General features: G+C 41.0%; 4 protein-coding genes and 2 long non-coding RNA genes across 6 annotated transcripts in view; 5 read left to right on the top strand and 1 right to left on the bottom strand.

The window, feature by feature from the left end:
- LOC134178269 (uncharacterized) overlaps positions 1-1,456 on the top strand; it is a 1,614-nt gene extending 158 nt beyond the window's left edge. Inside the window, exon 1 of the mRNA XM_062645117.1 lies at positions 1-1,456. This exon is cut by the window's left edge and continues 158 nt beyond it. Coding sequence (XP_062501101.1) covers positions 1-1,316 — 1,316 coding nt within the window. The 3' untranslated portion in view covers positions 1,317-1,456.
- Positions 1,457-9,209: 7,753 nt separating this feature from the next.
- Positions 9,210-10,938, top strand: LOC134178735 (uncharacterized). The gene is made up of 2 exons (XR_009969691.1): positions 9,210-10,387; positions 10,454-10,938. It is a non-coding gene; the product is annotated as an uncharacterized LOC134178735 (long non-coding RNA).
- Positions 10,939-11,707: 769 nt separating this feature from the next.
- Positions 11,708-18,581, bottom strand: LOC134178906 (uncharacterized). The gene is made up of 3 exons (XM_062645821.1): positions 18,486-18,581; positions 12,074-12,617; positions 11,708-12,014 (listed from the first exon to the last, which is right to left on the bottom strand). The coding sequence occupies exons 1-3, from the start codon at positions 18,518-18,520 to the stop codon at positions 11,793-11,795; spliced, it is 801 nt and encodes a 266-aa protein (XP_062501805.1). The 5' UTR covers positions 18,521-18,581; the 3' UTR covers positions 11,708-11,792.
- On the top strand, positions 14,793-16,452 carry LOC134177923 (uncharacterized). Its single transcript, XM_062644700.1, has 7 exons — positions 14,793-15,461; positions 15,530-15,636; positions 15,722-15,829; positions 15,908-16,025; positions 16,128-16,190; positions 16,243-16,308; positions 16,372-16,452. The coding sequence occupies exons 1-7, from the start codon at positions 14,793-14,795 to the stop codon at positions 16,450-16,452; spliced, it is 1,212 nt and encodes a 403-aa protein (XP_062500684.1).
- LOC134177914 (uncharacterized) lies at positions 16,479-16,814 on the top strand. Its single transcript, XR_009969574.1, has 3 exons — positions 16,479-16,529; positions 16,610-16,645; positions 16,718-16,814. It is a non-coding gene; the product is annotated as an uncharacterized LOC134177914 (long non-coding RNA).
- Positions 18,582-18,965: 384 nt separating the features above from the next.
- LOC134178456 (zinc finger MYM-type protein 1-like) lies at positions 18,966-22,011 on the top strand. The gene is made up of 3 exons (XM_062645334.1): positions 18,966-19,024; positions 19,091-19,173; positions 19,346-22,011. Exons 1-3 carry the CDS (start codon positions 18,966-18,968, stop codon positions 21,676-21,678), a joined length of 2,475 nt encoding a protein of 824 aa, XP_062501318.1. The 3' UTR covers positions 21,679-22,011.
- Positions 22,012-24,573: the final 2,562 nt, after the last annotated feature.

Genomic DNA, 24,573 nt, shown 5'->3' with positions numbered 1-24,573 from the left:
CTGACACTCAGCGCCTCACGTGCACAGACGTAAGAAGCAAGTGCGACAGCGACGTGATATGCAGATATTTGTTCTTCAACTACGTGCACTTGTGCTCGACGGTCACTTCGCCTGCAAACACGTGCTCACAAGAATGCAAAGACAGCTACATCGATCTGATTTCGAACTCGGTGGGAAGTCTCTGGCACGACTGCGATTGCGGAACAGGAGCTCTGGGAGACATATGCACGACCTTTGCGAACTCCGTCATGAGGAAATGCTTTAGAGATGTCAGACCGACCCCTCCCGCTTCCGCCTTCAATCACACTGGACAGCTCATTTGTTCCGACTTGGTGAAGTCATGTTCGATTAGCACCACGTGCCAATCTCGATACCTCGCGTACTTGAAGATCTGTACGTCTTCCCTAGCGCAACTCACTTGTGCACAACAGTGCAACGAGTCGTTCTACAATCTACTTCGGAATCCAATCGGTAACAAGTTCTCAAGCTGCGAGTGTGGCGATGACGTTGTGTGTCAATTAACACTGAACAATGTGCTATCAATCTGCTATGGTGGTAACTCACCCGTTCCGCCTCCCATAGTGGATGTACCAACAGCGAATCCGGTTGGCTCCTGCGAGAACGTTTATGATAACTGCTTCCTCGACAAGGTTGGTTCGTGTGGAAGCTACATCCTCCTTGCATCAAGTCAATGCGGTGATGATTTATCCTCAAAACAAGACAATCAAAATTTTCTTCCTGGTTTTGCGTCTTGTGTATCCAAACTAAAAGCTGTAATGTCTATCATTCCATATGCAAGTGAGATACTGACGTGCAGTTGTTCAAATTCCACCTCTTACAAGTGCATTGCCATTTCCGGAGTACAAAAAATGAATTCTTTGTATCGAATCGCAGCTCCTTCAGCTGCTACTACTACGTCTGCAGTATTTCATTCATGTGAAGCTCTTAGAATGAAATGCTATTTGCAGCTTGGTGCACAGTGTGAAAATTCCCAGCAACAAGTGTTCCAAGGAAATTGCGGTTACTTCTACTCAAATAGTCAAGCTGCTGCTAACTTGTCACAGTCATGTACTGATGAGTGTCAGTCAAGTCTGCAAGAATTGGTTGCGAATCCATCTGGGCACTATATATATATTCTCACATGCTCCTGTGAAGACAATAACTCAGTTGTTTGCCAGAATGTGATGAGATATCGGGCAGTCTTCAACCATTGTCGTGTGACTGGAGTGACGGCTGGAGATTGTAGAAGTGCATTGGCTAGTCTACTACTCACATTTATGTTAGCTGCTATTGGATGTGTCTTGCTGATGCTGTAAGCTGGACATGAAAGACTTATAATTAGCCATTGCTGTTGCTTTCGTGTTGTTCATGCATGCTTGCATCTGTTTCTAATAATGCCGCTGACGCTTCTTTTGCTAAGTCTTGAATTGAATTATAACAAAATTGATGCTACTAAGCCGGTGTCGACTGAACTCTGTCACTCAGTTGAACTAGAGGGCACATGTGCATGCACCATATCCGTCCCAGGACAATGAGCAGCTACATCTGCATGTTGCGCTTAGTTAGCACCCTACTGTAACTTATCTAAAACAAAGGCCATTCTCTTGTCTTCTTCAGTCAAAGGTGAGAATTGAGTAAGAGCGTGTCTTTTCATGCTATACAGGAACGACGAAAGCAAATTTGGTTTACATAACGCGCGTTAAAAGAAGTAACTTGTCACGTGACTATAATATGATTAGTTATATATAATAATTATAATACTGAATAACTCCTGTTATACTCTTACAGAACACATTAGCTGGACAAAATGTCATCAAAAATGCAAAGACGCTCTTCAATACCGTTTACAAACTCACTAACAGTGATGTTCATGCAAGTCCAAAGAATCTACTCCAAATAATCATCTTGCAAACACACGCCTTCGTTTGTACTATTGACTTCCGCCACAAACTCGTATAAGAATATGGTCGAAAACTGTTAAGTGTCGAAATTTAAAAAATATCTAATTTATTTAATCAGTTACCGAACTTTTTGTGCTGCTCTGCCGTCCTTGCTTCAATTAAACATGAAACCACTATATCGGTGACGGCTCCATGCACGTGACTTGCGTCATACTAAAGCCTACGATCATCTATTTGTTATCTTTCGTCACTCTCCTACTTATATTTTGCTAACTTGCCATCAATTTTGTGTGCTTCTATAGAAAGTCCAGAGAAAGTTTGGATGCCCCTATACAATCACCTACCAATTATCCGTTGTCTAACCTAAAATACCGCGGTCCATGCATAGTGACCGCTAGTTCAATCTACTCGACATATTCGATCACCTGTACATCTGTATAAACACTGCCGATTATTAGATCAATAGACTTACAGTTGTAAATTTCGCTAGACATATACAACAAAATCAATGATTTAATAATTGTGCCGAAAATGTAGGCAATCTCGCAATTACAAGCCAAATACTTGCTCGATAGATAACACGTACAATCATCACCTCGTGCATAGCGGCCTCTTCAACTTTGTTCGCGCTTGAAAATAGGGAAACGATCAGATTGCGATTGCTTCCGTCTGATGACGACTGTAACTTGTGCTCTGTTTTGTTAGAGTCGTAAAGAAAAAGGAAAGATTTTTTAACAGTCCATTTCGTGTCTGGTACAAGTGAAGAGACCACGAGCAAGCACAATACCACCAAGGTCACTACCCCTCTAAAGTTGGGGGCGTGGTTGCTCATCTATTTTTTACAGTCTAATAAAGTGATTTTATGTATATAATTATACAGTACTAAAATGATACGTTTTTAGTCTGTAAATCTATACGTATATACATATACAGTTAATTTTGACTAAATTAATATTAATTTTAAACAAATTAATATTAATAATAAACTTCCCCAAAATGTTTTTGCTCTGGCTACGTCGCTGGTCATCTCCAGTAGTTTAAATGGACAGTAATGACGTAAACGTGTCCAAAACATTAAGCAAAGTAGGACTTTGAGTGTGTGGTAAATGTTATATCTTGGTAACTGCAGTACATTGCCTTACATAATTACGTGGTGACGCAGAGATTGAACACACCAGGCAGTCCTGGAAACATTTCATCCTTTTAGGAAATACTGTAGTTGCAAACTTCAGCGATACAACAGTAACCTGCGCGATCATCTAGACAATTAACTAATTAAGCCAATGCAGTGTGTCACGTACAAACGCAAAATGAGCTATTAATTAAAAGTAATTGGCAAACACATCGACCTCTAGTATACGAGACATAGTACAAGAGATCAAAAACAAAATACTAGACAATGTATTGCATGGCTTAATATCTAACGAAGTAACTGCTATAGCACACAGAACAAATTGTGCTTTTGTGTTCGGTTCGTTGACGAGTGTAGCAGCATCAGAGAAGAGTTTCTGTCATGTGTGAAGCTTGCTAGAATCACTGAAGAGAGAAAGAAATGCAAACGCAATAGTAGTTGGAAAGCTGAGAGATCCGAGAGTTCCGGTAGAAAAATGCGTGGACAACGCTACTAACCTCGGTGCCAGACTGATTTTAGCACGTCAGGTGGCAGGAGAGCGGGTGAAAGGGCGGACGCGAGGTAGTCTCACGTAGACTGGCTACGCGAGACTAGATGCGATGGTGAATGAGAGAGTGAGTGAGAGAGCGGGTGGAAGGAGGGTGGAGGGAGGGTGGAGGGAGGGTGGAGGGAGGGAGGGTAGAGGGCAGAGGGAGGGTAGAGGGCGGGTGGTGGGCGGGTAAAGGGTGGGTGAGAGGGTGGGTTATTCCGCCTTCTCTCTGCCACCTCACGCGCAAGAAGCGGTCTGTCCACCGATGTGTTACGATGCGGCTAGCTCCTCGGGCTCTGAACGAGTCTGTGTACAGGTATGCATTAAGGACCTTGCACCTTTGGCAATCTATATTCTGATTCATTACAGTGGGCATTGTCCTAGTCTTTTCATTAGCACTGACTATAAGTGCCAGCCTGCACGCCCACAGAAGCTCGCTTTGGGCAACCTGAGAATAGGAATACCGCTGGGTATAAAAATGAATAGTAAAGACAATAGTTGTGTGTGCGTGCGTGCGTGCGTGCGTGCGTGCGTGCGTGCGTGTTTGTGTGTGTGTGTGTGTGTGTGTGTGTGTGTGTTTGTGTGTGTGTGTGTGTGTGTGTGTGTGTGTGTGTGTGTGTGTGTGTGTGTGTGTGTGGTGTTTGTGTGTGTGTGTTTGTTTGTGTGTGTGTGTGTGTGTGTGTGTGTGTGTGTGTGTGTGTGTGTGAATCTCATCTCGCCTCAGCCTCGCCTATAACTATAATTTAACTACGACATAAAAATAGATTATACGATTAATTCATTTATAATTTTGCTAGAAAACATCCCCGAAGGATGCAATTATCCGTATGTACATATACTAGACTCAGATAACTAATTGGAAGCCTAGTGCGTAGTGCCGTTTAATAACGACCGAGGTTAAGTAAGATAATTTTTTGTTAATATTCTTATTATTTGTTGATATTAATCGTGCACCCCATCTTGAGAAATTGCCATTTTGAGGCTCTGGATCCTCGCCTGTGTAAGGATTATACACGCAGTTACGTTGTGTCGGGTATATATAATGCCATTCGCTAATCAAAAAGCCGATAGTACATACATGGTATCAGAAGTGAGATTTGAACCCACGGCCACATACGTAGACCAGAACTTTCCACAACCATGTGCTGCAACGATACGCTCGTCATCTTCCGTGTAGTTTCGCACAAACCATTGACAGCATAATTCCTGTATACTGGCAAGACCCGGATCGAGTTCGGATTCTATTAATTAACTCTGACGTGGCTCGAAGCTCGCAACCACTCTCACAGTACCATCTCACAACACGTAGTTAGCTAATTTTTATATATGAAGCAAGGCTAAAGTAAAGCCTGGTTTAAATATCCGTGCTAGTAGCTGTCTAGCCCTGTCCGGACCCCAGCGGTGTTCACAAAAAGTGTAGCTCTTCCGCGCTGTACTGAACGCAATCGTTTCGTCACGTGACAAATTAAAATGTGCCCGCGTCACACGACACGTCTGAACCAGACAAGATAAGATCAGTTCTAGCAATCCAGCTGCCGCATACGACTTTGAAGTGGCTAGCTGGCTGGACTGGAGGGAACTAGAGCGGACCGGCCGAGATGGGTTCCGGCAGATTTATGTAAACTATAGAGATATATAGCTAACTAAGGCTGTGTGAGTAAGTAAGACCGTGTGACCGTCACTCGATACGTATCTGACCGAGGATGATGATGTTGTCTGTCTTGTCTTCGTTGTGCTTTCTGTCGTCGGTCAGACAAACGGTGATACTCAGCGACTCACTTGCACAAGCGTAAGAAGCAAGTGCGATAAAGATGTGATATGCAGATATTTGTTCACCAAATACGTGTACGTGTGCTCGACGGTCACTTCGCCTGCAAACCCGTGCTCACAGGAATGCAAAGACAGCTACATCAAGCTGATTTCCAACTCGGTGGGAAGCTCCTGGAACGAATGCGACTGCGGAAAAGGAGTTCTGGGAGACATATGCACGTTTTTTGCAGACTCCGTCATGACGAAATGCTTTGGAGATGTCAGACCGACCCCTCCGGCTTCAGCCTTTAATCACACTGGCCAGACCCTTTGTTCCGACTTGTTTCTGCCGTGCTCATTTAGCACCACGTGCGCATCTCGATATCTTGCGTACTCGGGTGACTGCAAGTCTTCCGGGCAGTTAACTTGTACACAACAGTGCAACGAGTCGTTCTACAATCTACTTCGGGATCCAGTCGGTAACAAGTTCTCAAACTACGATTGTGGCGACGACAGAGTGTGTCAATTTGAACGGAACAATATGATAACAACCTGCTATGGTGGCAACTCACGGGTTCCACCTCCAGTAGATGTACCAACAGTGAATCCGATTGGCTTCTGCGAGGACGTTTTCGATAACTGCTTTTTCGACAAGTTTGGTTTGTGTGGAAGCTACGTCGTCATTGCACAGAGTCAATGCGGTAATTATTCTCAACGTAATCAAGCCTTTCTTACTTGTCCTGCGTCTTGTGCAGCCAAACTAAAAGCTGTAATGTCTAGCGTTCCGTTTGCAAGTGAGCTGTTGACGTGCAATTGTTTAAATTCTACCTCTTACAAGTGCATTGTCATTTTGGAAATACAAGCAATGACTTCTTTGTGTCAAATCACAGCTCCTACAGCTGCTGCTAAGTCTGCAGTATCTTACCACCCAAGAGATTCATGGGAGACTCTTAGCATGAAATGCTATCTGCAGCTTGGCAAACAGTGTGAAAATTCACAGCTGCAAGTGTTTCAAGGAAATGCAGTTATTTCTATTCAAATAGTCAAGCTGCTGCTAACTTGTCGCTGTCGTGTTCTGACGAGTGCCAGTCAAGTCTGCAAAAATTAGCTGCAGATCCATCCAGTCGCTTTATTTCGACATGTTCTTGTGAAACAATAACTCCGTTGTTTGCCAGAATGTAATGAGATATCGGACAGTCTTCAACCATTGTCGTGTGACTCCTGTCATCCCCTCTCCCACGGCTGGAGAATATAGAAGTGCATTGGGTAATCTACTACTCACATTAGCGTTAGCTGTTATTGCATTGGGTGTGTCTTGCTGATGCTCTAAGCTGGACATGAAAAACTTGGCAGTTATATATATATATATATATATATATATATATATATATATATATATATATATATATATTACATAATGTAGTTGAGGCTGCTTTTGCTAAGATGCCTAAATTTGGAATTCTATTGGAGCCCTCCTACTCAGTTGTACACTATCAAGAGTACATTGCACCACATCTCTCTCAAGTAAATCAATTTGCTGCTTATCATCCTATAACTTATCATACCATTATTTAAACCAACCCGTCGTTATTTTGTCTTTCTTCTTAAGAATTGAGTTCTTTTTAAAATTGATATTTGAGTTCTCGTTAAAAGAGCAGCCGTTCCATGCTATAGAAATAAAACCAAGCATGTCAATGACGGCTATACATGTGACTTGCACTGTAATATTATAATCATATTTGTTACCTATTAAATGCATGTCCTCATATTTAGAAATAGACAATGCAGTATTTCGAGTGCACTTGATGTGTAATTTCCATATATATAATCTAGTGTCGATAAAAAGTAGAGTCTGTATAATTCAAGTTTTGTTTGATAAGCAATCCCCAATAAATGCACATATTGTTTCCAAGGTAGTCTATCAAGGTACAGAACACTCACTGTTATTGTCAGGGACGTCTAGCCTTCTTTTATTTAGATAGGCAATTGTTTGTTTCGCAAATTCATAAATTGGTCTGCCATACAGCTGCATGGTTATCAACAGTGTGTCTGAAGACGTCCTAAGACAACTTTACTAATACAATCAGCACCTACAGCCGGTACTGCAGTACATCCGTAGTGTGAAACATTTCAGGCAACGGCGGATGCAGCATATTTTCTCACTTTATATGTTGGCCTTGGGTTAGGTTACAAAATTTAGAATAATCAAATGGTACCACCGCCACTGTTGCAATTTTCAATTTGTGTAAACATTAAAATCTAACAATTGACAATAAGACACATTTTCAACAGTTGAACAATGTCTATAATTATCAAACAATAGAATCACTGCTCAACCAAAATTGCAAATTTTTGCTTTATGCTTTGTAAAAATATCAAATGTACGTTAAAACATGAGATATTTGCAATTTTTGAACAACATTGAAATGCAAAATTGGAATGGTCAAAAGGGGCACAGACCCTGGGTCACGTGCAACAAGAAAACCATCGACAAAACGCTTCGCATGTTGTTCAACAGCAAGCAAGCTATATCAAAACGGTAAAATGGTAAATGTGTGGATAAAGAACTTAACACACTTACCGCTAGCTTTCTCGAAATGCTAGAGAACGAAGAGCGAAACTGCCGTGGCGGACAAGGACGCGATTGGTATTTCTCTTTGTGCTAGGAAAAGACTGTATGTCATAAAACTTGGTGCACCCTAAAAGATATTCGCTTGCTCTGTTTCGTTAGAACACAACTTGATATCGTGGCACGTTTTCAAGTTTGCGTGAGTGTGTCTGCGCGTGCGCGGTGAAACGTGAGCTGGCACCTTCAAAATTTAAAAATTGAAAGCTCGCATCTACTAGAGAACTCGTGGATTCATTTTGTACTGCTTCACTGTGCTATTTATAGATGCATGTCGCCATGTTTGTACGACAGTTGCGGACATAATAATTATTATTGAAACATTTCCGGTGTGCACCCGGTGGAAATAGCGGTCAAGTCTTTTTTAGTCGCTACATGTCAGGTGTCTAGGGCAGAGACTAGGCAGAGTGCAGTCATTCTTTGTTAAGTAGCGCTTATGTCTGCACGCGAACTGCGTAGGTAAGATCTCAAGTATCAACCCTAATTAGACAACATATACATAAATCATCCCTAGACGGCTGTTAGTTTGGCTACACAAGACGCAGGACAATTAAGAGACTTTTGATTATCTTGAAACTCATCAAAGCGAATAGCAGTTATCCTAAACGATCTCGTAGAAACCAACCGGATTCACTGTTGGTACATCTACTACAGGAGGCGGAACTAGCCAGTTATCATACTAGCAGATTGATAATGTCAGTTGACACACAAAATCGACGCCACGATCGCAACTTGAGAACTTGTTACCGATTGGATCCCGCAGTAGATTGTAGAACGAGTCGTTGCACTGTTGTGTACAAGTGTGTAGCGGGAAGGAAGACGTACAGACAGACGCCCACGTACGCGAGATATTGAGATTGGCACTTGCTGCTAATCGAGCACGGCAACACCAAGTCGGAACAAATGAGCTGTCCTGTGTGATTGACGGCGAAAGCCGGAGGGCCGGTCTGACATCTCCAAAGCATTTCGTCGTGACAGAGTTCGCAAAAAAAATGTGCTTACACCTCCCAGAGTATGGCGTGTAATCAGTGTCAACATTACGCCGGTAGTACTACTATTTACTTAGGTCGGTCGCACACTCAATGAGGTCGGTCGCACACTCAATGAGGTCGGTTACTACGTCAATGAGGTCGGTCGTTAGGCAAACAATGAGGTCGATCGATAAGTCAATGAGGTCGGTCGCTAAGTCTATGAGGTCGATGAGGTCTCCTACTTCATGATATCGGTCTGCTAGCCCTAGACGTCGGTCTGTACATGAGGTCCGTCATGACTCATTGATATGTAACAGTCTTGTAGGCAAATTTATATCAATATCCACCCCCGTACGTGTATAAGTTATTCTAGATCTAGGTTTGGAATGTAGAAACGCTGTACCAAAGAGTTGATCAGTGATTGAAGTGCTAAAGCTGGATCTTGAATCAGTAGGATCAGACCGCACCAGCCAAACACTTCATTCCTACGAGGTTCCGGCACAAGGTACGTAATTATTATAAATTAATATCACACTTGTTCTGTGCAACTGTCGTTACTACACATGTGTTCAATGAGATGGCAAGATGAGGATTACATACTGGACTGTTGGACTCACTCCACCCACTTTCTTCCTGATGCATCTGGATTGTTAGATACACGATGATTACAAACTGCCCTCTAAAATATGTTGAATGAGATATATGGTAAATTGTAGCATTGCAAATAAGATCCATCTATTTGATTAGTATTGTAACCTCTATTAAAATTGTTGTGTGGCAGTAAGTCAACAGTGTGTGTGTGTGTGTGTGTGTGTGTGTGTGTGTGTGTGTGTGTGTGTGTGTGTGTGTGTGTGTGTGTGTGTGTGTGTGTGTGTGTGTGTGTGTGTGTGTGTGTGACTGCTGGCACTCATTGGCAGTGTCATTTCATGTAAATTGTACAGTCAGTACACACTCATTAGTATTACATGCTTTTAGTTCGAGCGATGGTGAGATTGAGAATACTGTAATTTTCTTGAGCAAGAAACTCCCTTGTCTTTGCCACTCAACTGATTGTGTATCTTAAGTAACTGGTATTTAATTGGGGCAGACTTGTGACTGTTGTAGTTAACCTGAACTGTCTGGCTTGCTGCGTTGTAAGTCTTGTGACTGTTACTAATATTCTTGTCTGCATTATGATGTTGCAAGTTGTAGCAGAAACTCACTTTGACAACAATGACATTGAACATGTCTATTTGTGTTTGAAAATGAAATCGAACATTACTTGAGCCATCAAGCTAAGCCTGGTAGTGAAATGTAATCACAGGGATGCAAGCATAACGTTTCTGTTAGTTATCTGTTGTTACATTAATTAAATTGATGTCTAACAAACCTAACAACCATTTACCTACCTTGAATATATGTATTTCTTTTTTACGATACCTTTGATGACTGTGAGTGACATGATGTATTTGTGTAACAACTATAGCAAACTCAACGTGGGTGAGGCAAATGGCTATACGAGAAATGGTGGAATTAAGCACAATTGTTGTTCTGCTTTGTTCTTAGCAATTATTCCAAATGATTTGTTGCCAGCCAGTTGACAGCCTTTGGCTGAAAGTTTTAAAACAATCAGTTGCTGTGTCGATCTGCTCCTCGATAGACTGTGAACATGACCTGACTCAATTCGATCCTGAACTAAACCGAGGCCGTGCCTTAACCAGAACAAAGGAGCCATGATCACTGAAACCTGCACTACTAAAAGCAGAGGCGATGACAGTAATGATAGCTACTGGTTATCTATTATTACTAATTATAGCTACAGTAATGATGGCTACTGTACAACTTAGATAGCTGTACTTTGAGAAAGAGTTACACTGCTTTTAGTGATGAAACTGTTTGTCAGTTGATATTTCATGAGTTGATACCTACATATAATGACGTTTTGTTAGAATAGCTTCTCGACATTGTGAGCCAGGTCTATCAATTGTTGACTTGTAATAGATGGCATGCATTTTGTATGTAAAACTACAGTTGTAGAATTTTTCTCACAATGGACACAGGTAGTTCAGCATCCATACTAAGTACCATTTAATACATGATGTAGTGAAAACGCAGTAACCTGCTGGTGAGCTCATACAAAGACATGACCAGAAACGTCAGCATGAGCAGACTGTTCAAATAAGATACTGTATTCCCCCTCACCTCACCTGTAACCATACGCTAGTCTCACATAGCCAGACCAAATAATTCAGAGAAATACAGTAGCTGGCCAACTTTTAGCTACTACATGCATCCAACTTACTTGTAGCAAAACTTCAACTAGTAATGTAGTAAGTTGTGAGCAAAATTAGCAGGTGTTTTTGTAGTTGTTGATTGCACTGCATGCATGCTTATGACGTATATGCACAAATAGGAATAGGCATCACAGATTTCTTCTTCAACTAGTAATTCCTGTGATATAAATACAAAAGCAAATTAATGAAAATTTGATTTCGGATACTGACATTCAGCAAGTGACCTTCAAACATATTGCAATTATCAAAATGCCGAACACATGGAATATGGTACAATATTTTCTATTTAATTAATTAAGTTAATCTTTCTGCTGACTGACAACACCAACCTTATTTGTTACCTACCAACAGGCAAGATCTGTATATTCACTGGTCCATTGACAAATCTATCAAATTTTGTCCAGATATGTCTGGATAAGTCTGGATATGTCTGGATATGCGATCATAACTTAATTTCTATTCCCAACAGAATTTCCCTTGTCATCTACTTACATAGTATAATTGATCTCTGCTTCAAGTTTGCATGTCATAAAATTTATTGTACAGTGCCATTTGTAACATTCATATCTTGGTTTATAAAACACAGGCAACAACAAATAATATGCAACATTCTAAACTACACAACCAACTTTCTGAGATACAAATAGTAATGCCCTTTCATACAAATCTATACCATAATGTATACTAGGTTCCAGAGGTGAAACAGTTGCTTGAAGTTCTTCTATATCAGTAATGCTAAGAGGAGTAGGCGTCTCAGGCACGTGAACCACTTCATAAGTGTCTTCATGAGACACAGGTCCTCCCCAGTCAATACCAAATTGCTGATCTCCATCCTGGAAATACCTTGACATAAAGTCATGCAAGACATACACGAGAAACAATTAAACCTTACCTCAAAGACTTCACTTGCAATGTGATTATTAGAAGTGGCAATTCTTTGCAAACCCATTGTCCACAGCTGCTCTGGAGTAAGGTTGTGCTCAGATCTCATGGGATGTTTAATCCATGCCTTTTGCCAGGATGTCAAGTGAGAGTTAATACGCGAAATATAAACAAAGTGGAGGCAGAAAAGGTCGAGTTCATTGCTAGGATCAAGCATACCAATAGATTCCAGGTGATAAAATAGACTATGGTAGAAATAGACAACTCCTTCATACACATCTCTCCACATACGTTCAATCCTTTGATTGTGCACACTCTTCCCTACAATAAGTGTACTTCTTCCAGGGCCACGGAGTGGATGCATAAGGAGATACATAGCAACATCAACATTTTCACCACCCTTATCAATACGAATGCGAGATGGCAGGCCATACTTAGTGACACCTTCCTGGAACAGCCTCAAGACTGTGTCTGCACAATTGTCACTTGAACAGTGCAGGTAAACAGGAAGTCTTGAGTATCCATCTACTCCACCATGAATGACAAGTCTCCATCTATTACAAAGTGTCCCAAGTATTTAAAATGGATACATATAATGAAAATTATATATGTTATTATATATGTATATATGTATATATGTATGTATGTATGTATGTATGTATGTATGTATGTATGTATATATGTATGTATATATGTGTGTGTGTTACATTGCAGTGTTAGATTGCAGAATAGTGATTGCAGTATCTAACCTGGGCCTTACGGACCCTTATAAACAAAACAATTGTATGTATGTATGTATGTATGGATGTATGGATGTATGGATGGATGGATGGATGGATGTGTATACCTAATCAGTTTGTGGTTTCCATCAAGATGCCACAATGACAATGGTGCAAGCACAGCATACTTCCGTCGCTGAATTGCTGAAGACCACCGTACAGCAACTCCTTCTAGGTCTACTCGGTGCAGAGATTCCCTAATACGTGCTTGGGAGACGCGTTGACCTCGAGACATCAAAATGTCCATGCAATAACCAATAGCCACAATTTGGAAATTCACACTTGATTTGAGACACTAGTTCATCTAGTTCCCGGTCTGTGATGAAGGAGTATAAGGCACTTACACTTAGACCAAACTCACTCATTCTTCGCCTTATGGTGCTCAAACTAACACCAAGAACCTCCTCTATTTTGGGACACTTGAATCCCAAGTGTAACAGATACTCCAGCTGGTCCTGCTTGACCTCTAGCCTTGGTCGTCCTCTGACATTTTCATAAAGAATTTGAGACACATACCCTGATTCATTCCGTCCATGATTCAACTCTTCCAGAAAACTTAGAGCCATACCGACTCCTTCTAACACGTCACTGCTACTGGTGTTGTAAACGTCGTCAACTGCTACCAAAAGACGATGAAGTCTGTCGACGTGGAAGACCAGACAATCTAGTGTGCCAGACTCTCTACCTTCCTCGTAGCATGTAACAAGTCGCTGCACCCGACGGCATACATCAGCTACCACTCCGAGTAATTCTGTCTGGTCACTTGAAAGTTGAACGGCCATGTCACGACCAGAGCTAAAACAGACCAATAACGAAAGGAGTAGTGGTCTGCGACTCTACTACAATTTCTACCTAGTGTTTTTAGCGCCGAGGATAGGTGAAGCAGGTGGTGTGATCAAGCGCGTCTGGTTGAGAAAAAGCGACGTCGTTATCTTTAATAGCTGTATAGAATCAGATTTGATATGCAGAAACCTTATCCTGACGTTTCTGTCTCTATGATTCCTACCATATAGATAACTAAAAGAAGGTTTCGACTAATACCAACATCGTTGTTGTAAGCCCAAAAATGCGGGAGTTATCGATTTTCAAAGTGTGCAATCAACGCTAACAGAGAGTGCAGTGGGCTAGTGGAACGTGCTAACACTCGTTTCACACATCTGAATACCCTAGACAGTCGCCGCCAGTAGTCATGCGTTTAGATTGATAAACGTTACTGATTTCATTTCTGTTTTGAAGGTTCTGCTTGGGGTTATAGCACTAGTACGTATATGCTAGGCGTTGATTTTATGTGCTTTGACACCTGCAGTCCTAAAGCTATTGACACGTTACAATTGTTTGTTAATTAATGTCGGTGTCTAGAGCGCTAGGTTTCGTCTTGTCTTCGTCGACGCATGCAACCTTAATTAATTAGTAGAGTGGCATGTTGGCATTTAAATTTATTGCTGATGTCTCTACATGCTTAGCGCTGGTTTTCGTGTGGTTTTGGCAGTCATTTGTTGATGCCGTTTAGACGCTAGGCTCTGGGCGCTGGTTTTCGTGTTTGTCTTGCAACCATATGCTACTGGACGCTAAATTGTTTGTTGATGTCGCTAAACGCTAGGCGCTGGTCAGTGTGGTCTTTGCCGATGGATGCAGTCATGCTATTGGCACGTTAAACTGTTGTTGATGTCGCTACATGCTAGGACGCTGGTTTTCGTGTTGTCTTCCTCGACGCTTGCAACCATATGTTAGTGGCATGTTAAATTGTTTGCTGATGAGGCAACACAGAAGGTGCTGGTTAGGTGTGGTCTTTGCCGACGGATGCGGTCATACAATTGGCACGTTAAACTGTTTGTTGATGGCCCTAATCAGCAAACTGGGATGGGAATAATGGATCAAATCACGCCATACCTATATAAGTCTGAAATGCACGTCTCTGATTAGTTAGAGTGCGCGTGCACTTGTGCAAGTATGTCTGATTTTGACAAAGCGAAGAAGCTATTGATCGGGGCCGTAGATGCCGTTTTATCGCTTGCCGATCAAGCGAAACAAGAATCTTTGCGAGAGCCGTGCAGCTCCTCAGCGATCAGACGTCCAAACTTTGCTACCTTCGAATCGGGAAGAAGCGCTGAAACACCTACACGTGAAGAAGCAATTAGTCAAGGTGCAAGCGCTAGCATGGAAGAGCACCGACGTCTTTTTGGCTACCGTCCGGCAAAGGGTAAAGGCAAGAGGAGCAAGAACGTTCGTGGTGCCCGACGTAGGTGCAGCATCAGCACGTGGAAGAAGGATTGCATTTGCCTTTGCGATAAAGAACAGTCGCTGAAACCTTCATCCGAAGAGAAGATTGAGCTAGCAAAGATGGGATTGGGTTTGGGAGAAGCGCTATTCGATGGAGATGGCGATGCGGAGCACATTCACCGTGTCTTACTGGAAAAGTTCCCAGTGCTTGAAGCTTGTGGAGGGTATACGCTTTTGCGTCTTGCTGAAAACTCCCACCATATGGTTGAAATAGAAGAGCCTGATAGTGGGATGACGGTGCCTTTTCTTAAGGACGTTGTGAACCAAGCAAAGTTGTATATACGGCCACTGCAAAGGGAAATTACAAAGGAGGACATGAAAAAGTACTCTATACGGACAGTAAGACTATCTGCATGCATCAAGCATGAATAGGTATAGGTTTGGTTAATGATTGATCAAATTGTTAGAGTGTCAGTGAGCCGTCTGAAGTTTGCCAAAACTGCAAGTCACTCCTTCCCCTTTCTCAATTGAGAAAACACATACCAACTTGTAAGAGAAAAGGAAAACGCAGACGGTAAGACAGCAGTCAACAAAGCTTGCTGTGAATTAAGGCGGACTATAGTGTGTGAATGTTATACTCCATGCATGACTGCGTCTAGATCAGAGAAAAGCACCAGTACTTTGGATCAAGACACTCAAAGTCCTAATGCCTCATCTCCTTGTGATTTTGTAACAACCGAGTGGCAATATACAACTGAAACATCTAGGTATGTGTCACTAATACAACTTGCCATGAATAACACATTAATTTCACAGACTTTTATTGTGTCAATTATCTCTTTTAGATCCCCTGAGATTATACCCACTCAGACTTTGGCAAAGTGTGCTCGTTTGGACCAAACTGACTCAGAAGAAGAGTTACCTGCTGTTGCAGGATTTACGGGCTGCAAGGCTAGGGATCGGGTAGAAGATGATAGAGGTATACTGTGAATTCAGTCTACCCATATACACACTAGCACATTATATGCTGACTTTGTGCTAACTACTTCTCACGCTACTTTGTAGATTGAGTCAATTGACCTCACAACTGATCTTGACAGTGGCAGCAAAGAAGAGGAGTCGCAGAAGGTAAAAGGAGTAAAGATTCTGTATGTGGCTATTTACTACTTTTGTTTGGCAGTCTGATATGCAAATTACGTCAGACATTGGGTATGCGGAGGAGTCAGATAAAGAAGATTTTTATAGGGTATAGAAAATTCAATAATATTTACTAAGATAAGTATCTGACAGTCTTATTGCATGAATCCAGATGGAGGCTGAGAAGGAAGCTGACCTGGAAGAGGTACGTAAATCAGCAAACACTAGTTGTCATTTGTTACTTCAATTCTGACATCTTTGCAGTTCAGGAGAATTCGAGAAGAACAAGATAGGGAGTATGCTGAAAGTCTGCGTAGTGACCAGGAAAAGGTACTGAAGTCCTACGTTTGTCAATGTTACTGTACTAGCGTTTTACAACATAGCAAGCAATGCTCTGTTTTAATTAACAGGAAATGATCAAACAGCGTGAAGCCATAGAGGAACTGGTGTTGTTCTATCTTTATTGTCCATGGCATCTTTTAGTGAAATCATAGTGTTTGTTGGGATTTTCCATCTAGCACAGTCACCGTATACGGCATGCACTCAAGGCTTTGGTTGAGCCAGAACCAGATGAGTCAGTATACAATGGAGTTTGTGTCAAGTTGCTACTTCCGGACTCTACCACACAGAAACAGAGACGGTTGAAACTCTACTAACATTAACATGTGGTAAATTTTGGCATGTTCTAACTAATATTTTAAATTTAACAGCTATGTCATGAATTATAATGATTATATTTTACAGTACCTCGGGGAAAACATGCTTTGAGTCACCAAGTCTTCGGATGTTCAATGATAGTGTACGGGAACTCAACATCTTTAGAGAGTCGTAAGCGTATAGGAGCATGCATCTTCAACGATGACGGACACGGGAACCATGGACCCCCAATCAGCAGCCTATAATCACTATAGAGAAAAAGGTCATACTGAAATTTAAGCAAGCTACCAGTGGAAGAAAATGAGGTAGGAGTTCCAATAGTCGCAGATTTCTCCCCACCTCAGTCCTGGATGGCACTCCTACGCCTCTGACAGTTGTCCCATAGGTGAACAGTGGCGCTGCCTGGCCTTTTAGCTATTTTCCATTTTTTGGAAGTTTGGCTTTGTGCTTTGCTAAATATCTAGCTCCAGATGATTGAATACAACAACCGTACTGGAATTGACGACGTTTAATTCACCTGCAGTTCTTTGATCTTGCAACAGACCGTGAGCCGCTGGCCTGATGAGATAGTTTACTCTGACTACTGTACAGCTGGGACATCTATACACTCTACCGTGATGCGGGGATTACAACCTAGAAAAATTAAGTGATATTGTTGTAGGACTTGCTGTGATAGACTTCAAGTCTATACGTTGTTTTAGAAAACCTCAAAAAATAAATATATTTTAAAATAAAGAAATAAACGGTACGTACCATGTCAGGGAAATCTAGCAACACTCTGGAAACAACGAAGACAGTAGTAAAGCAAACAGTGAAATATAATTCGAGTAATCACAGCGATCGAGCCACACGTAATCACAGAAAATCACATGGAAGCACAAAAAGCCACCTGAAACACATCAATGGAATCGAAGAGGAATCATAAAGAATTGTGGAGAATCACAGGAAATGGGAATCGCAGAGGAATCACAAGAAATGACTGGGAGTCACGGCCAGGAGTCATAGTAGAATCACGAGAAATGACTGGGAGTCACGGGAGTCACAGCGGAATGACAAGAAATGACTGGGAGTCACGGGAGTCACAGCGGAATGACAAGAAATGACTGGGAGTCACGGGAGTCACAGCGGAATGACAAGAAATGACTGGGAGTCACGGGAATCACAGCGGAATCACAAGAGATGACTGGGAGTCACGGGAAACACATCGGAATCACTGGGAGTCACGGGAAACACAAGGAATCACAAGAAATGACTATGAGTCCACGCGAAATTTAGAGAAGTCACGATGGAATCACTGTGACTGTAGCTAAAAAACGCTTGATATATTTTTGCATCACAAATCGACATACATTTACGGGAATCACGCAAAATATGGGAGTCACATTGGAATCACTGTGACCCCAGAACAGGTGCGAAATTGGTGCGTCGCAAATCGTGCCACATATGACATATATGCAGCAGTAATGACCTTTACTGGAGTCTGAGCTATTTCTGTTGTAGGTCACTGCAATCATGCAACTATCTAGATGCGCGTCCTACGCCCCTTTCTCATGAGGAAATTGGGACAATCCTCATGAGAATTATGGCTCATGAGCCGTAGTTCATGCGTACGAGATCATGAGATCTGACCTTTTCTCATGAGCCTCGACCCTGAATTTTCTCATGAGCCTCCTGATCTTGCCTCATGAAGCTCTTGATCTTTTCTCATGAGCCTCATGAGATCACGCTCGAGAGACGACCGCTCGCTGTCCAGACAATGTAGGTTATTTACGCATGCGTGCTAAGGGAAATAGGCGGTGTCGCTGTGCAGATTAGTGTATGGAGTGAAGTCGTCGCTGTTTTCTCGGCAGAGGCGTAACTAGGCATGAGGCAACCGAGGCAGTTGCCTCGGTAAAAAAAAAGGGTGTGGCGTTGCAAAAATTTTGCTGCATGTAGGTTAGGAGCAGAAGATATGACATTCTGCACTAACAAAATCTGCTATCGTGTTCTTTTCAAATTTGAAACCGCGTGCGTAAACTCTCTGATACTCAACTTTAGCGCACGTTCTTGGCACGTGAAGCACTTGCAAGACACGTGGCTCGAGAAACCTACAGCTGACTGCCAAGTAAGATGGAGCCACCATCTAAGAGAAAGAAAAAGAAGCAACTATCTCTTTTGCAATGTCTTGGGTAAGAAAGTTGTTCTGCAGAAGTATGGGGTCCCCTTTGGGGTACGTGACTTGTTCTTCTCATCAGGACATCTTCCGGTGATTTAAGCGATCTGCCTGAAACTGTACATTCTGCGTCCCCGTTTGAGACTGTAGTGAATTCTGCAGAAGGTATAGTACCAATGCTAAATGTGATCCTAGTAGACGCGAATTACTGAGCGATATCGAACAATGTGTTATCGTCATAGATGCTAAGAATATGTAATAAGGTTCATATAATATTATACATATTCTACTGAAACAGGTGGTAATACCGTAGCGCTTGTAAACACTTTCTTTGTAGATACTGCTCATGACAAAGAAGTGTCAGTGAATGATCCGATCTACTACGTAGGCAGAGTCGTTTCCGACGTTGACAAGATATGCCTGCTGCAAAATAAATGGTGTCCACCCACCGGTTGTAAATTTCAGAGCACGGGCGGCCGTCGTTACAATCCAGAGTGGGAGAGTCAATACAGATGGCTGAGATATTCTCCTAGTACTGACGCCTGCTTTTGTTGCTACTGTGTGCTGTTTGGTGATGAGTCACTGTCTGCTACTGCTTTCAAGACAACTGGCTTTTGTGACTGGAAGAACGCAGTTGGAGTAAAGCGTGGTGTACTGCTTTGTCATGAGAAAAGTGAAATTCACAAGAATGCTTGCATAAAAGCATTATCTTTCAAGAATGTGGTCGAAGGAAAGAAAAATGATATTTGTACCAGCAGATCTAAAGAATATGAAGAGAGAGTCAAACGTAATCGAGCAATTATTCTAGCTGTAATAGATGTCGTTATTGCTCTCGGTCAGCGAAATGTTCCCTTTCGGGGTCACAGTTGGGGCAAAGTTCTGAGAAAAGAATCCAGTAACTTTGAATACTTCCTCCATTGGCAGTCTCAGTTCAATCCTACTCTGAAAAGTCATCTAGAGCACGGAAAGAAGAACGCCTGTTACAAGAGCCCGAAAATACAAAATGAGCTGATAGAGTTAGCCGGTGTTGAGGTGAGAGACAAAATACTGGAAGATGCTCATGCCGCTAAATGGTTTTCGTTGATGGCGGATGAGTGCACAGATACAGCTAACGTAGAGCAGATGTCAGTCTGTATCAGGTTTGTTGACGACTCTGTACCCGGTCAGGTTCAAGTGAGAGAAGAGTTCTTAGGATTCGTCAAATTGGATTGTGCAGATGCTCTGTCTATTTTCAATGCTATTGTCAATTTTATGAAAGAGTGCAATTTGGATATTCGTTATCTTCGTGGCCAGGGCTACGACGGTGCTGCAGTTATGTCAGGAAAAGTTTCCGGTGTCTCTGCTCGAATTCTTCAGTTACAACCAAAGGCTATATACCAGCATTGTCGGTCACATAGACTGAATTTGGTTATTGCATCTTCTTGTAGGCAAGTCCCTTTAATTCAGGACTTGTTTAACTCGTTAGGAACACTGACGTGGTTTCTAGGAGGCAGTCCAAAAAGAAAAGTTATCCTTTGTAGGCATTTGATAGCAGGAGACATAGCTGAATTGATTACAGCAGAAGACAAGGAAGAAGAAGAACCAGAAGAAGAACTAGAAGAAAACTTAGAACAGGAGGAAACTTCGAAACTAAGTGATACGCTTATTTGTAAATCGTCATCAAGGCAAGTCCCAGCACTGTGTGAGACAAGGTGGTCGGCTCGATTGGCAACACTGTCCAGTGTCTTGGCCAAATACAAAGCCATATACCTTGCACTGCAAGATATTGTTGCAGAGAGCTCTGGCACTGATTCGAGGGCGAAAGCTTCATCTTACCTCAGACTTTTACAGTCCTCTAGTTTTATTGTTTGCTTGGTCGTTAGTCAGTACATTCTGAGCTTTTGTGATCCTCTGACGAAGTCTTTGCAATCTCCAAACTGTGACGTTCTGAAGGCTTATCAAACAGCCAAGCTGCTTCGCACAACGATTTCTGCGCAACGACGTGAAGACAAGTTTAAAGAATTATGGGAAAGAGTTCAAACAGTTGCAGGCGAGGTGGATGCCCAAATTGATAAACCTAGAACCGCAATAAGAAGCACCTACAGAAGCAATGCTGGCATGCAGACTGCGGAACAGGACAGCGCTGTGGCATACTTCAGAAGAAACGTGTACTACCCTTTCATTGATCACGCTGTGACAGAGCTCAACAATCGCTTCCCTGATACATCTGAATCAATGCTCATTGGGTATAGACTTCTTCCTAGCAGTGTTAGCAGTATAACAAGATCTGAGGTGAATTCAATTAAGCTCTTCTATGGTCCAGACTTACCAAATGGAGCTACATTCGAGCCTGAAGTAGAAGTTTGGAAAACCAAATGTTTTCAACTTCCTGAGAAAGACAGGAGAGTAACATTAACGGATGCCGCAAAGATGGCAGACAGTCAATATTTCCCCAATATTCATGAGATTTTCAAACTTATTCTAACATCTCCTGTTGGTTCCGTGCCGTGCGAAAGATCGTTTTCGGCTCTCCGGAGATTGAAGGAGTGGTCGAGATCAACAATGACGCAAGAAAGACTGTGTGGCTTAGCTCTTTTATATATTCATAGAGACGTGGCTGTAAGCAGAGAGAATGTCTTACAAAGATTTGATTGTACAGGACACCGCCGATTGGGGCAATTGTCGTTATAGAGGCTCCATGTTCACTTTGATTAATTAATTAAAGTATATATGTAGTAGACTACTAGTAGTTTGAGGCTAAATATATTGCCTTATTGATATAAAACTTGCCTCGGTAAAATTTTAATGCTAGTTACGCCCCTGCTCGGTAATTTACTTTTAACAGTTATATTTATTCATCAACTATAGTGGTACTCTAGCTAGTAAGGTTACTCTTTGATCTATCTACGCTTGTGCTTGTTTCTAGACACTTTGTTCACAGCTCACCAAAGCTCGTACTCATGGAAAGCGGACTCTCCCGGATAGAAGAATCGAACCAGCGCTAACACAACGGAGAAAGTAACACACACACACACACACACACACACACACACACACACACACACACACACACACACACACACACACACACACACACACACACACACACACACACACACACACACAATTGCTCTTTCACCTGTGTCTTTTTAGAAAGCAAACATCATTGAGACTTGAAGATGTCACATAGAGTTCCAGATGATTTGAAGGGTTTGTTTGATGCCAGCATCTCTGTTGAGATAGATGTTCTCACATTCACAAGATTGGTTGTATAGGAAATGGTCAATATTCTTCATTGAAGTATGACACACAATGTAGGAGAAACAATTATACAAGTTTACAAGAGACAATGATGCATATGCTGAAATATTGCACATATTTCTGTCTGTTGGAACCTAGCTGGAAGGATGAGAAGTTTGAACATGAACTAACAGCATCAGTTGTTCATCCACTGAGAAATGTTGGTCCTTATGTTCTTGTTGAAGCAGCTATGCAAGACGATGTGATCACAAACTGGCCATGACCTGTAGTTAGCGCAAAAGCTAGAATATCTTGAGCTACTTTATGTAATTAGATTACTTTGCAAGTGTGCATCAATACTTAATTGTAAGGGGAGACATGTAAATTGTTGAAACTCTCAATGATATTGAAGTAGATCTGTAATCATAGAGACCATGCTGCATGTGAACTTAATTGGTACAAATATAAGTAGAATGGAAAGTGTGTGTATCAATCTATACTCAACCATATAACATAGCTACATCAAGATTTTGCTGTTCTGCTTTCTTGATTTGACGGTCAGTTGGATCAAAGTAATTGTACTAAAGGTAGATGTTGATATTGATATCAATCATTAAAACTCTTTCAAAATATTGGTACAGTAAATAGAAGTTTGTATGCAAAGTTTTACTTCTGAAACTACATATTCGCCGAAGTGGTGGTCAGATATGTCAACATTAGTCGACAGATTTCAAAAAATTCCAATGACTTGTATTGAGGAAAGACAACTTTTAATTGAATTCAAACTTAGTAGATATCTTACCCAATTCAAACCATCGATAGAAATATAACTAGAATGTAAAGAATGCGTAATTACAATATTCAACCATTTTATATTATACTATAGCTACATGCAGGTCTTGCTGTACACAGCCAGAGTTGAATCAAAATAATTGTAATATGTAGATATCAATACCAATCATTAAAACTTTCTCAAAATATTAATAGAGTAAATAGAAGTTTGTATGCAAAGTTTTACTTCTGAAACTACATATTTGCCAAAGTGGTGGTCAGATATGTCAACATTAGTCGACAGATTTCAAAAATTCGAATGACTTGTATTGAGGGAAGACAACTTTCAATTGAATTCAAACTTAGTAGATATTTTACCCAATTCAAACCATCAATAGAAATATAATTAGAATGTAAAGAATGTGTATTTACAATATTCAACCATTTTATATTACACTATAGCTACATGCAAGTCTTACTGTACGTTGTTACTCCACAGCCAGAGTTGAATCAAAATAATTGTAATATGTAGACATTAATATCAATCATTAAAACTTTCTCAAAATATTAATACAGTAAATAGAAGTTTGTACGCAAAGTTTTACTTCTGAAACTACATATTTGCCAAAGTGGTGGTCGAATAGGTCGACACCTATCGACAGATTTCTAAATTTGAATGACTAGTATGGGGGAAAGACAACTTTCAATTCAATTCAAACTTAGTAAATATCTTGCCCAACGCAAACAATCAATAGAAATATAACTAGAATATAACCAACCATAGATACATTATTGTCTCTTCACAGCTATTAGATCAAAATAAATGTATTAATTAAATGTAGTTATTAATAGCAATTATTGAAACAGTCTAGAACATTAATTACCACAATCAATAGAAAATTGTTAATTAAACTGTACATTTGCAATGGTCAGATATCATACTGTATGACACAGTGTAGTGGGCGGACGTTCTGCTTATTATATATCTAATCAATTTCTTAAGTAAAATGAAAATTTGAAAATTAAATATTGAATATAAATTGTCAGGAACAATTTTAAAAAATCGACAATTGAAAATTCATTAACATCTGGGACGTGTTGATGTGTGAGAATATGAGGTCACAGAGGTGTCTCCATGTATGTCAATAGCTTCCTGTCATACTAAACATAGCAATTAATTGTCTAATTAATTACATGTTGCTTTGCTGCTTGGAAAACGCAATCATTTATTAAATAGTTATAATGTAGTTATAAAAAATTAGTTCAAATGCAAGTATAAGAGACATCAGTGAATTATGTAGATGTTTATTAATTAATTAATTAATATTGTTCGTTTGCAGATTCATTTGCTTGATTTGTTCAAATTTCAAATTTTAAATGTTTTTAGCTAGAGATTAGAACCGTGAGTAAACCACGTAAACAAGATGTTCTCGAGGTCCCTAGATCTCTAGCTACAGGGACAGACGTTGATGCCTAGACATGATGTCATCGTTGTCGATTCAAACTTTGCATGTTGAATCACATGCCGATTCGACGTCATAGTCAGATGTGTAGCCTCGACTTGCTTTCGGTGGT

This window comes from Corticium candelabrum, chromosome 4, assembly GCF_963422355.1.
Source record: "Corticium candelabrum chromosome 4, ooCorCand1.1, whole genome shotgun sequence".
NCBI lineage: Eukaryota > Metazoa > Porifera > Homoscleromorpha > Homosclerophorida > Plakinidae > Corticium > Corticium candelabrum.
Note: the sequence above shows the minus strand (reverse complement) of the source record. Positions and strands in the feature narration are given on the sequence as shown.